Source organism: Armigeres subalbatus, chromosome 2 (assembly GCF_024139115.2).
Source record: "Armigeres subalbatus isolate Guangzhou_Male chromosome 2, GZ_Asu_2, whole genome shotgun sequence".
Classification (NCBI taxonomy): Eukaryota; Metazoa; Arthropoda; class Insecta; order Diptera; family Culicidae; genus Armigeres; species Armigeres subalbatus.
In genome coordinates, this window is record NC_085140.1 from 230,498,720 (window position 1) to 230,511,892 (window position 13,173).

Genomic DNA, 13,173 nt, shown 5'->3' on the forward strand with positions numbered 1-13,173 from the left:
AGTTTACACAGGATTTTCAATAAAATTTGTTCTAGCTTCAATGTCTGTTATCTGTGGTAGAAGGAAGAAGGAAGAAGGAAGAAGGAAGAAAGAAAAAGGAACAAGGATGAAGAAAGAATGAAGAAGGAAGAAGGAAGAAAGAAGAAAAAAGTAAGAAGAAGGAAGGAAGGAAGGAAGGAAGGAAGAAGAAGGAAGAAGGAAAAAGGTAGGTGGAAGAAGGAAGAAAGAAGAAGGAAGAAGGTAGAAGGAAGATGGAAGAAGGAAGAAGTAGATTCCACTTATGAAAACAGAGACTCCGCTTAATAAATTAATAAAATTAATAAAAGAGCCCAGATTAATCCACCTAGCGGTGATGGTGCCTTTCTCGTTTAGTTTTCGAGTGAGTAATTTCTACGTACTTTTGGTATGAAAAAAAAGTATTTTGGCCATAACTTCTGAGCGCATAGTCCAATTTTCAATAAGAAACAATGAGACAGGATTCTGCGTCGAATGTAACTTGTTGCGAGCGAATCCGCTGAGGGTAAGTGCCTGTAAAATGAGTGAGAATTTTGTATGTGTTTCTTATGTAAAAAATGAATTTTGGCCATAACTTCGAAACCCATAGTCCGATATGTCCAATTTTCAATACAAAACAATGGGACAAGTAAACTAAATTAATGATTTCGTGTGTGTTACTTCTACGTGAAGTTAAACGATTTACAAATATATGAAAATGCTAATATCATCTTCCAAACTTGGACGTACATGTTCATAATAGCATTAGAGGCGAAAGTATAGAATTGATAGTTCCGTTAGGATACGGCAGGCATGAAGAATGTTTTTATAGAAGTCGATTTGAAAGCGAGCGGAGGGCAATATTTGTGATGGCACATATCACACGACCTTCCTTCTGCCAAGCTCCCGTATGAAGGGGGAGGGAAGAATATCAGTGTGGAAGCTCCACTGGCAAAAGGAAGGTGGTTTGACTTGCTCATATGCCATCGCGTGCGGAAGGATTTGCTATCGACGAGTACTGTCTCCAAATTTCTAATATGACATCAGCATTTAGTCGAATAGGATTTTTATTGCACAGTTCTGTTTTCTCATTGCGACGAGACGGACGCATATCATTGTAAATGGGACAAGATTCAGCGTCGAATGAAACTTGTTGCGAGTAAATCAGTACCTAGAAAGTGCGTGAAAATTTTTCTTATAAAAAAATATATTTTGGCCATAACTCCGAAGCCTTGGTCCGATTGGGCCAATTCCACGTCGAATGCAACTTGTTGCGAGCAAATTGGTCAAGAATAAGTGCCTGAAAAATGAGTGAGATTATTTTGCGCACACACATACACATACATACACACACACACGCTGCGAAATGGTGAGTTGACATCTGGGAAGGAGCGACCTACACAGCTCTGGTCCTCACAAGTTCCAATCTCACGTGTCCACGGGTCTTTCGATGACAATCGACCGCCAGCTAAGGGTTTTGTACTTAGCTGGTAGTGCAGCCTGGGCACTGTTGATCTTCTGACATCAGCTAGAGTGAGTGGGTGCGACCAAAGGGACCATTGTCCCTAACCCCTAATCCCAAGGCGTTAAGCGACCCGTGCCGAGGGGATGCATGGCCAGGGGGGTGAAATAATGAGCTAGGCCTTTAACGGAGCCTGTGGAGTACCTGGGCACCCTCCAAAGTAATTGTCCCTTACCGCGTCATGCTGGGCTCTGGCGTGGTGGACCTCTTTTTCCGAGCCACTCGTGGGACCAAAATGCAAAAACAAGTCAATTCTTCAATTAGTGGTAGTAGTGTAGGCGACAACCCCTTCGCAAGAGGTGGGTTGTTCAGGTCTCCGCTTAGAAGGCCAGAAGCAATAGTCGGCAGCTCGGTGCGCAGCGCCAGCGTGGATCACTTAACCATCTCCCAGGCTACGCCGGTAGAGGTTATAGACGGCCCATGGCTTGTGAAGGCGATGAACCGCAAACGCGATGGGCTTTCGGCCTTCGAGGTGGCGACGGAACAGCTGGACACCATCATCGACTTTGCGTCATCGAAGCATAATATCAGTAAAGACCTCAAAAGGAGCTTGCAGAAACTTCGAAAGTCGATGTTGGACGCCAAGCTGGAGAGGGCGGTCGGGACGGCCAAGTGTAAACCCGTGAAATCCGTGGAGTCGAGGTCTACCCAGACTGAGGCCCAAGGATTCGCGGACTCGGACAAGGTCGAATCGACCGAGGGCGTGCCAGCGAAGACGGTGGTGCCAAAGTCTACCCAGATTGAGGCTCAAGTATTCGCGGGCACGTCGGGGGTCACTACTCCAACGGAGCAGACACAAAAACGGGGGAGACAGTCTCCAGGGGATGAACTCCCTGGGGGCCGCTCCAAAACGCGGATGGTTACTACCCCGAACAAGGGTAGTGGGGCTGGGAAGCTGAACCCCGGCCAGGTACCTCCCAAACCGGGGGAGGAAGGACCTGGAAAGCTCCGTCCACTCAGGAAAGACGGTGGTAAGGGGTTACGGCAGGCTGATAGCTCTCAGCCGCCCCAGACCAGAGAAATAGAGGGGGATGACGCCTCCTGGACCCTGGTCAAGAACAAGAGGAAACCGAAGACGTCAAGGGTCGAAAAGAAGGCCCAGGCGAACGAGGGTAGCAAGAAGTCTAGGGTAGGCGCCAATCACTCCAGGGGCGATACCCTAGTCATCAAGACGGACGAGGCTAAGTACTCGGACGTCTTGAAGGCGGTGAGGAGTGACGTCAAGCTTGGTGAACTCGCCGCCGACGTACGGTTCGAAGTGCCCGGCGTTTAAGCGTGCTGAAAATTTACAGTGCAGGTAATGCAGCTGGCTTGCTCGGCCTCGCCCGAGTGTTTGGTGTGCGCAGGTTTAGAGGAAACGGCGGAACATGTGGTCTGGACACTACCCCGGACAACCTAGTTCGGAGGATGTGTAAAGATGAAGTTTGCCGGAACGCCGTTTTATCGGCTGTCGTCCAAATCGTCTCGGAGCTACACAGAAGGTGGCGCGTGGACTCAAGGATGGCTAGTTCAGGCGCAAACAAGAGGTGGTCCAAGGGTTCGGAGTCGGCTTCATGGTCATACCGGTGGTCATGCCCTGTGGACGGACTCAATCCTTTTATCGAACAAGTGGCCGCGCGAAGAACAACATGGTATTGTCGCTTTCGCGGCGTCGGTCAACCGGGCGAGTTCCGAGCCCGAGAACGGAAAGGGGTCCTCGTCAAGGCTGGGGTAGGCGTAGGCACCGCGTCGGCAAGTCCCTCTGTGTGCTGGCGAATAGGCCCTATCGCAGAGAGGTCAATTTGGGGTGCACGCGGCATCATCATTCTTGATACCAGTCGTGCAGAGGGAAGCAGGCGCGAAGTCTACCCTTCCCACCTTCCGAGGACATAGGGCGTGGTAAGGCCACCTGGAAAGCCGGCAATGCGCTGGCACGATACCATGGTGTTCTTCTTAAAAAGCGAGTCACGATGTTCGATGCAGCAAGGACCCGCAGCTAACCTCGAGGGTGCGTCGTGCACTGGCCCCCTTTGAAGCATTACTTTCTGGTTGTACCGAAGGGACTATGGGCTTGGCGACAATGGAAACGGTTTGACGGGTCGGGGATGTAGTCCTACCTCCCTCGTTTGCTGTCGGAGGTGGTCCCTAACCCAGGATGTCTATTGAGCAGATTCCCCCTCCATTGCTTAGGAAGAAAAAAAAACACACAAACACACATACACACAGACATCACCTCCCTTTGAAAAATTACTTTCTGGTTGTACCGAAGGGACGATGGGCTTGGCGGCAATGGAAACGGTTTAGCGGGTCGGGATGTAGTCCTGCCTCCCTCGTTTGCTGTTGGAGGTGGTCCTAACCCCGAACTTCCTGGACAATCCAGGATGTCTGTTGAGCAGATTCCCCCTCCATTGCTCATGGATTAGTTGAACCATCCATTTGAATCACCGTAGGTTTTCTTTTATTCTGCTTAATTAAAAACAGTAAATTGACGTTCGTCGCATAACATAAAAGATACTCTTGCATGTATAAGCTACAAATTGCCGCCAAATTGATCTCAAACGCTTTTTGAATCGAAATGATTTTTTTGGCAAATAAGTGAAACGATGCGTTTTAGCATGAAAAACTCAGCATGGCGCATTCCTTTAAAATCGCGAACGAGTTTGCTCGCGCGGAAGGGTTCGATGATTGAGATTTATGAGTGATTTTACAGAATGTATTATTAGCCTTCTTTTGTCGAAAAGTACAGACGTTTGTTCTTGATGGTGGAAATAGCATTAAACGAAACATCGGAAATCACATGGAAAATAAGTGCTATTGCCAAATTTTGTTCATATTTTGATACATTTATATCGCGATGCGCTGATCAGTTACCGTTTTCTTTCGACATGGATATTTGGAATCACTGAACTTTGAGTCAACAATATCCCTGCTAGAGAACGTAGATCCAGTGAGGAAGAAAAAGAATCAAGTTAATCTCAATAATTACCTTCTGGGGAATCCCGGATGATGTTATTATAAGTAGCCTCTACCATATAATTCTTTTCAGTTTCAATCAATCGCTCTCATACACCAGACAAACATCGATAAGGAATGGCTTCGTTTCCAATCATTGTACTAGTTTTTGCATTCGCATCTTTGTGTTTCTCAGTTCATGGAAGACCAGCTGTAGATTACGAATATTATGGTTAGATAGTGTGTTTCTAGCGATACATGGTGGATAAATTAAACAGTTGCCTTCCAAATACAGATAATGAAATAGCAGACCCTTCAATGAACAATATGAGACAGAATCCAACAAGTACCACAGGGGCACCTGTTCAGAAACCAACAAGCACCACAAAGCCACCTGTTGAACCCATGGAAACAACGACGGAATATAGATACCAGGATATTATAGCACCTTATACTGTGAAAGTTCCAAAAGTAGAATCGATTCGTCATGCAGCTGGGACATTGTACTACACAGTGCATCCAGATGAGGATTCGTACAAGAAACTCATGGAAGTTTATGAGGAGCACTTTGAAATCGTAAACAATGAACAATCTTGGTTGATATGAGCTTACTAAATTATTATTATTTCTTACAGCCGATGAACAGAAATTTGCCGAAAAATGTTCCTCCAAAGAGATATTAATCGCTGTCTACATTACAATTCTAAAATAACGCTGAGATAATAAAGTTGGTTAAATGAGAACTTGTTTCAGCGAGAGGGATATAAGTGCATCGTGAATGTAAAAGACAACTGGGCAGCAGGCTAAGATTTTTACATAAGATAACCAAGACAACAAAATAAACTTCAACCGTCTGAGACGAGTTAAGTACTCTCCATTTAATTCCACCAATTATTTTCGATATCTTTGCAGATACGTATTTCGACCACAACTGTGGTCCACAACCACAACCGACCACAACTGTGGACCACAACAGTCGAGTCAAGTACGAGACACTGAAGACGATCACACAGTTGTGGTCGAAATACGTATCTGCAAAGATATCGAAAATAATTGATGGAATTAAATGGAGAGTACTTAACTCGTCTTAGACGGTTGAATACATTCCACTAAAAGAGCTTTATATATTTTTCTGAAAATAAACTTGATTAGAAAGAACTTAACTGTAATTTGAGTAAATTTGTTGTTTTGAAACAAAATAACGAGAATACATATTTTGCCTTTCTTGAATACTAGAAGCTACAAGTATACGGAAAGGCTATAGGATCACTCCAAAGCCCGACTTTTAATTCGAATGTGAATTGATGGATAGCATATATCCCTACGCATATATCATATATCTCCCTACGTGATATATTGACCTTTGATCATTAAGGTAGGGCGGGGCAAGAAGAGCACCCTAAGGATGATCCCCAATACCTTCTCAGCATGCATGTCTTTCTACATTATAATACGACAATTCCTTTTTGTTGCATCTTAGGGAACATCCATACATTACGTAACGCTTATAGGGGGAGGTTGACTGAAGTGTAGCTATATAACCAAATTTTCAATTAATTGTTGAAAATAGCCAATTTTTGCGATACATAATTAATGGATATTCTTTTATCTAACATCTAGACTAGAATACAGATTTCAAACAGAACGGCAATTCCGATAAATGTGAGTTAACTAAAACTTTTTAACAGGTGCAAATATACTACGGGGCAAGTAGGGCACCCTTCTAGAAACCAATTTATATACAAAATATTCCTTTAGGATTTTGTTCGGAAATTTATTTAAAAATTCTCTCCAAAAATTGCTTTAGGAATTCCTTTGGACCTTGCCTCCATGTCAGTTCTTTGTGGTATAGGGGAGAAGGTGGCAAACCAAATCACAATGTCAAGTACTCTTCTCAGGGCTGGTAGCGGTCAATGCCGCTCAAAATAGTGACTTTAGTGACCAACACTGGCGAAAAAAGGGACTAAATAGTGACTTTCAGCTGCAGAAAAAGTGACAAAATAGTGACTTTGAATTTCATTTGCAGGGACAAGAATTAGTTTTTATATAAAGTTAATAAGGCCGATACTAATAATTTTCAAATAATTTTCAATTATGTCTCCCTCTACTATCTTTTGGCCGATAAGGCTCAATAAATTCCGCAAAAAATATGAATTGTCAAAATATTATTCAACAGATCCGATGAAAAGAAAATTGTGTGCTTATTTAGTGAATTATTTAATTCCAGTACTTTGCATTCTTTACAAGTATACGACCTCAACAGTAATGACGTGTTTAGTCTCTAAAGTCGAGTAAAGTATGAGACACTGATCAATGTTTACAAAGTGATGGAATTAAATGGAATAGTTCGTCTTATGACCAGGAAATGTAAAACAACAACATTGTCCTCTCTTGTCGCGCATTTTGTTATCGCATGCAAGTTATCGCAGTTTGAAAAGTTCACAACAATTATTTCTCCATATTTGTTGCAGATAAAATGGACTGCAAGGACAAAGACTTATCGCTATTCTCATTTGTTGTTTTTTTTTGCATTTTCAGCTACAATTACATTCCTGGCTTATGACAAATGAAATCTGATGAGTTTGTTTTATTTTATTCTTTTTAATATTTATTTTTGTATTTTCGCCTTTTTTTTCCCAGTGGTGAGGAAAAACACAATTAGGTCATACAAAATAAGGTGCTATAATGTTTAATATGGGTTCGAGCTTCGAAAACGGAAAATCTTCGCTTGAGTGTGAAAATGGTACTTTTCTATGATATAAATTTATTTGAATAATTGTTCGACATAGATTTAATTTGACTCGATTTAATTGTCTCGATGGTATATCCAAAGTTTATATAGTCTCGAATGTCTAAATTGACGCCTATTAAGGCTCTGTCTCATTTGGAGAATTAAACTGAAATTAAACTTAAAAGTGACATTTCAATAATTATCGAATAACCCTGCTCGCAGAGCATGATTACTTTTGACAGATATCGAATCATTTTGCATCGATGTCTTATTGGAATTGCTGGGTAGCACCAGCCATTCTTATAACCGGGTTATTTGTTAATTTTCGAACTGTCACTTTTAAGTTTAATTCTCCAAATGAGACAGACCCTAAGCAACCAAATATTTGTAAATAATGTGTTAGTTTTAAGCGATTGGACTACCTTGAATGTGTTTTATTTATTAACTAGACTAATTTTTGCTGGGAGGGGGAGCTCACGAAACTACGCATCAAATTAAATAAATACTATCGTCAGGCAACAATTAAATTATCAGTAAGAAAAAAAAACAAAAAAGTGGGCGCACCTGAAAAGACCAAATTTTGTTTTGCGTGATATTTTTGTTATGAGAATTTGTTTGCCAAGACCCAAGAGTTTTGTTTTTGGCTTGCTCTGTCGGCTAGATCTCGGCTTAGCGTCACACGCACATTTTTTGAATCTGTTTCTCCCCCCACAGTATTATATTCTAATCCGTAATTATGAAGTCACCTATTAGGGTACGAAGTTGTTTTAGAAATCCCATTCCAGGCACCGGCTTAAAATCAATGATATTGATATCCAGCTTTTTACGCTGTCCATAAATTTTGAATCACCCCCTTTGACGTTATTAAATTAATTAATTACCATTTAATGTGTTCATAAAAAAATCGTTTGTGACTCTCAATTTAGTTTTACATATTTTCTACTTTTTTAGGAATATCAAGAGCTGCTGATGGTTGACTATTGATGAAAATCCTTACTTACTTAATATTACACTTATTGGCAACCAGAGGGGCTTGACAGCTACGAAATAAGACGCAATAAATCGTTCTAAAAAGTCTCTACGGTTGCGTTTTGATCTTTCTGATCAGCAATCTTTCTAGGACCCTAGCGAACCCAAAATCAATTTGATGGACAACAACTTTTCCGACATGATTGGTAAAGGCGCCAATACCGTTCCAGTTCAATTGGGAACGGTTTCTGATTTTGTTAGAGGGGTCTTTAGTGCCATTTCGGATTTCAGATAGGTTGTAGACTACAGACGAGAAGAAATGTTTTTGGGATGCGATGACATACCAGTAAAGAGAAATAGGCCTCGTACAGACAAACAATGGACTTTATTAAATATTTTTATTAATGCCAAAGTCTCTGTCTGTCGATTGTAACAACTATTCGTGGACACTCAAACTCTCCCTACGTACAAATTTGATATACCCTGTTTATGTGGAATATTATATTGGATGCTGGAAACTTATTTATGCACGAGGACTAAAAGCTAAGCCTGTATCAGGACAATCCAAAATGACAATCCTGTCTGCAAACTTTAAAACCGCTTCTAGTGATTCCATCCAAAGTATACGCAAGTCTAAGTCAACCAGATTTGACTAGGAGATGTTTCTGTGAGTATTTCGCACGAGTAAATTATTTGTACGAGAAAGAAAAAATAGAAATACAGTATTGACCCGATTTTACCACCTATTTTATTACGTTTCCGACCCAATTTTGTCACCCAAAAAAAAAAATGGAAAAATTTAGTCATTGCTTTTATTACAATGGACCAGACGTTCCCAAACTGTGGGTCGCGACCCCCAGGGGAGTCGCGGGCTGTTCAGTGGTGGGTCGCGAAAGACAAATCTTAATTCATGACTTTGTTATTATTTTGTCCCACAAATCTATTCCATATTTTGAATTAGGATCTTACTAATGATTGGATGATTAAAGAACAACAAACCTGACGAGGTCAACGGCTTTTTTTTGTTATACGATATTTGGGCAAGTAGAAAGAAGTGCTATACAATCCAAATGTAAGCATCGAACCCAATCCAAAACCAATCCTTATTCAATTCGAATCCTATCTAAATCAAATCCAAATCTATTTAAAATCCAATCTAGTGATGAACTTTATTTATAATTTAAAAATCACTTTAATAAAAAAAAATCAAATCCAATCCAAATCTATTTCAAATCCAATCCAAATCTACTTCAAAACCAAACCTAATCAAATCAAAATCCAATTAAAATCCTAATCTGAATAAATTGTGGATTGGATGTGGACGAATTTTTGACAAATACAATGATGGGATATAAAGCAATTTATTATAATTTGTCCAGTCGAACGCGAACTCATTTTTATCTCATTTCACAAAATCAATGCATTTGGTACCTGGTGGGTCGCAAGCAATATGGGATTCTGCTAGGTGGGTCGCATATCCAAAAGTTTGGGAACCTCTGAATGGACTATGTATAACAAACAATAAGGGGCAAACTCGTATTTTCTGAGACTTTGAGAGACGGTTTCATGTGGGGTCAGAGGCTACTTCTGTATTAGTGCTGTCCAATGAGCAACTCGAAGTAGCTCGAAGTTGTTCCCGTCCTGCTCGTTCTTTTTTGTCAACAAATGGGCATGAGCAGGACAAAGAGAAACTTCGAGCTACTTCAAGCTCTCATTGGACAGTACTATTATCTACAATCTATGCAATCCGATACAATTGGTCCACCACTAATAACGCTATTACCCAGCTAGTGGTATCGTTGGTATCATGTGAAACGGTATTCAATACCGAATAAAGGTGTATATTATTCGTTCATGAAAAAAGCTTCATTTTCTGAAATATAGATTTAAAATTATAACGAAGCTTAAATCAACTTAAATCATCGTGAACCAAAAATTGTAGACATTTGCAAAATTTTAACATTTCGCTAAACAAGCCTCGATTCAAGGGTACTATGATGCTACTGTAGGAATATGTACAAAGCATTTGTCATGTATGAATCACCTCTTATGTATATGTTTTATGGCTAGCGTAAAAAGCTGAATTATTTTTCCAAGAGAGTGAGTGGTAGCGCAACTATGGACAATATAAAAATATTAAATATGCCATAAAAATATATAAATATGTAACAAAATTATTCACTCAGTTAGCGCCCATGAAATATTTAGCATTACATATATTCAATGCAGCCTAAGCTATCACACAGCTATTCGACAATGTTTCCGTGTCGGTAACACATTGCCACAAGAATTGTGGATTTCGACACGCCTCACAGGAAACAATCGTGTATTTTAGATGGGAGGTATCGACAATTGTCACTTCAATCGAATCGCCTCACCTCATACGAGACGCTGAACAAGCCTTATAGTGCTGTACTGTCGAAGGCAAGACACTTTTGATACAACTCTAGTTGTTTTTTGTGTGAATTGGAACACACCAAACCTTCACTCCTTCAAACTCTAGAGTAAAAACTTTCTAAAGTGTGCCTGACATTGTGTCCCGATGTGCCTGATGACCCTCTCCCCTGTAGGCCTCTTAGTGAAAACAATTCACATTTGTGAATTACGCCAATTATTCGTTTATATACGTATACGGTATCAGCCTATGTAAACTAGCTGATTGATATTCAATAAATGATATTCAATAAAAATACATTAATTTGTGATAAGTGAATTCATCGCATAGCATAAACATTTTCAAAGTCACCTTATTATGATTGCAAAACTGAGAAATTTTATATGAAAGCTCATTCAGATTAAAAGCTGACTTGATGACGAACATCTTGATGTGGTGAAGAGAAATAATAGAATAAAGTGATAAAAATTGTGAAGGCTCCTCCAAACACATGTGACACGACATTCGCTGGGTCGCTGCATGCTAGGCTCAATTGACGCTTTCATATCAATGCGATACATTATCACAGTCGCCCAGCGACAGTCGCGTCTTGTGTGTTTTAGGGAAACTGAAATCAGAAAAGGCTATTATGGTTATAGCATTGGCACGGTATTGGATCAATCTTCTGACTGTATTGGATTCAAATTTCTGACATAGGAAATGCCATCAGTAGTTCAATTATTTACATGCTACCTGCCCGTTCTATAACTAACTTTCGAAATCTTGGTAATAATTAGATGGTAAAATTAAAATATAACTGAATGAACTGTGAATGTGAAAATAGATGAGTACTTACTTCAACGAGTGTTTTGAAATATTTTATAAAGTTTTTCTGCTGATTTGCATCTGGAATTTATAAAACTTTTAGAAAAATCAAGTTTGATTTCAGGATATGAATGCAATTACCTAGATTCAAGCAGTGCAGCGGTTTCAGATTGGCCATTTTTCTAACACTCACATAAATAACTTATTTACTATGGAATATTATCAGACGATACAACTTTTTAAAGAAAAAAAATCAAATAAAATGATAAAATCAATTAATTTTGCATGCTTTCCACAAACGTAAATAATGTCGACCGGCAGCAAACAACAACAAAACTGGTAGTGCTTGCGCGCGCGATGCAAACGTCAACACAACGATGATGCCCCATCGGAATATTATTCGTAAATATGGCTGCGTGCTGCTGTACTGGCATGCTACCGCGATTTAGGCGTTTATTTACTAGGGTGGACCACAGTAGTTCTTGTTTATTGAACAAAATCGTGAATACATCACATTATGCGACATCACAGATAACAGATATGGAGGCTGGCATCCGCAACCGTTAATTTAAACGTCCCCATAAAACATCCCACCGACTTTTCCCCCGCGACTTAGTCGGGTTTCGTCGGTTGGATCGGCCTACTTTGTATCCGACGAATCGGTTGTTTGTTTTGTTGCACAGACGCTTTATGGGAGCTTGGGGCGTTTAGCGATTAAACAATACATTTAATCGGCCAACCAAATCAATAGATTTGAAGCTACCTAGTTGGCAGATTAATAGGCTAACGTAGTCTAGCTCAAAAAAGCAATTAAACCGACGAAATCGACCGATGAAAACTCAAAGAATCACATTATTAATCAACTGATTTAATTGAATAATAAAATATAGCTGACGAAATCGATTGATTAATCAACTGATTTGATCAAATAATAAAATATAGCCGACGAAATCGGCTGATGAAAAGCAAGTAATTAGCTCGATTGGTAATTGTATTCTAATGAATAGCAGACGATTTCCGATTAAATCGGTTGTTTTTAAAATAAGTTATAAATCGGATCTTCAAATCGGAAAGCAAACATAACCCGACGTAATATGGTGATTTATTTTTATTCAATGAGTTGATTTAGTTGACAAACAAACGGGTAGTTAAGTTGTGCTGCAGACAGTGAATCAATATTCGAGCAACGCCTAACAATATACCCTTTGTCGTCAACAGAGTTTGTTACTGACAAACGCACCTAGCGATAAACCTTTATCAGAACCCGAACATAATATGACAAGAATCATTTGCCTTGCATGCTCTGATGTTTCCGAGAATACGATGCTAAGGGTCTGTCTCATTTGGAGAATTAAACTTAAAAGTGACAGTTCGAAAATTAAAAAATCACCCCGTTATAAGAATGGCTGGTGCTACCCAGCAATTCCAACAGGACATCGATGGAAAATGATTCGATATCTGTCAAAAGTAATCTTGCTCTGCGAGCAGGGTTATTTGATAATTATTGAAATGTCACTTTTAAGTTTAATTTCAGTTTAATTATCCAATTGAGACAGACCCTAATATTGTAATCATTGTTGTTTTCTCGAATATTTCCATAAAAGCAGAAACTATGATAGCATGGGGCCCTCCTTAGCCGTGCGGTAAGACGCGTAGCTACAAAGCAAGACCATGCTGAGGGTGACTGGGTTCGATTCCCGGTGCCGGTCTAGGCAATTTTCGGATTGGAAATTGTCTCGATTTCCCTGGGCATAAAAGTATCATCGTGTTAGCCTCATGATATACGAATGCAAAAATGGTAACTTGGCTTAGAAACCTCGCAGTTAA

General features: G+C 40.1%; 2 protein-coding genes across 2 annotated transcripts in view; one reads left to right on the forward strand and one right to left on the reverse strand.

Annotated features, from left to right (window-relative positions):
• LOC134211864 (DNA mismatch repair protein spellchecker 1) overlaps positions 1-11,691 on the reverse strand; it is an 81,142-nt gene extending 69,451 nt beyond the window's left edge. The window contains exons 1-2 of the mRNA XM_062689189.1: positions 11,488-11,691; positions 11,378-11,427 (exon numbers count right to left, since the gene is read on the reverse strand). Coding sequence (XP_062545173.1) covers positions 11,378-11,427; positions 11,488-11,524 — 87 coding nt within the window. The 5' untranslated portion in view covers positions 11,525-11,691. The remainder of the gene's footprint in view (positions 1-11,377; positions 11,428-11,487) is intronic.
• LOC134211863 (uncharacterized) lies at positions 4,542-5,309 on the forward strand. The gene is made up of 3 exons (XM_062689188.1): positions 4,542-4,679; positions 4,743-5,023; positions 5,083-5,309. The coding sequence occupies exons 1-3, from the start codon at positions 4,586-4,588 to the stop codon at positions 5,128-5,130; spliced, it is 423 nt and encodes a 140-aa protein (XP_062545172.1). The 5' UTR covers positions 4,542-4,585; the 3' UTR covers positions 5,131-5,309.
• Positions 11,692-13,173: the final 1,482 nt, after the last annotated feature.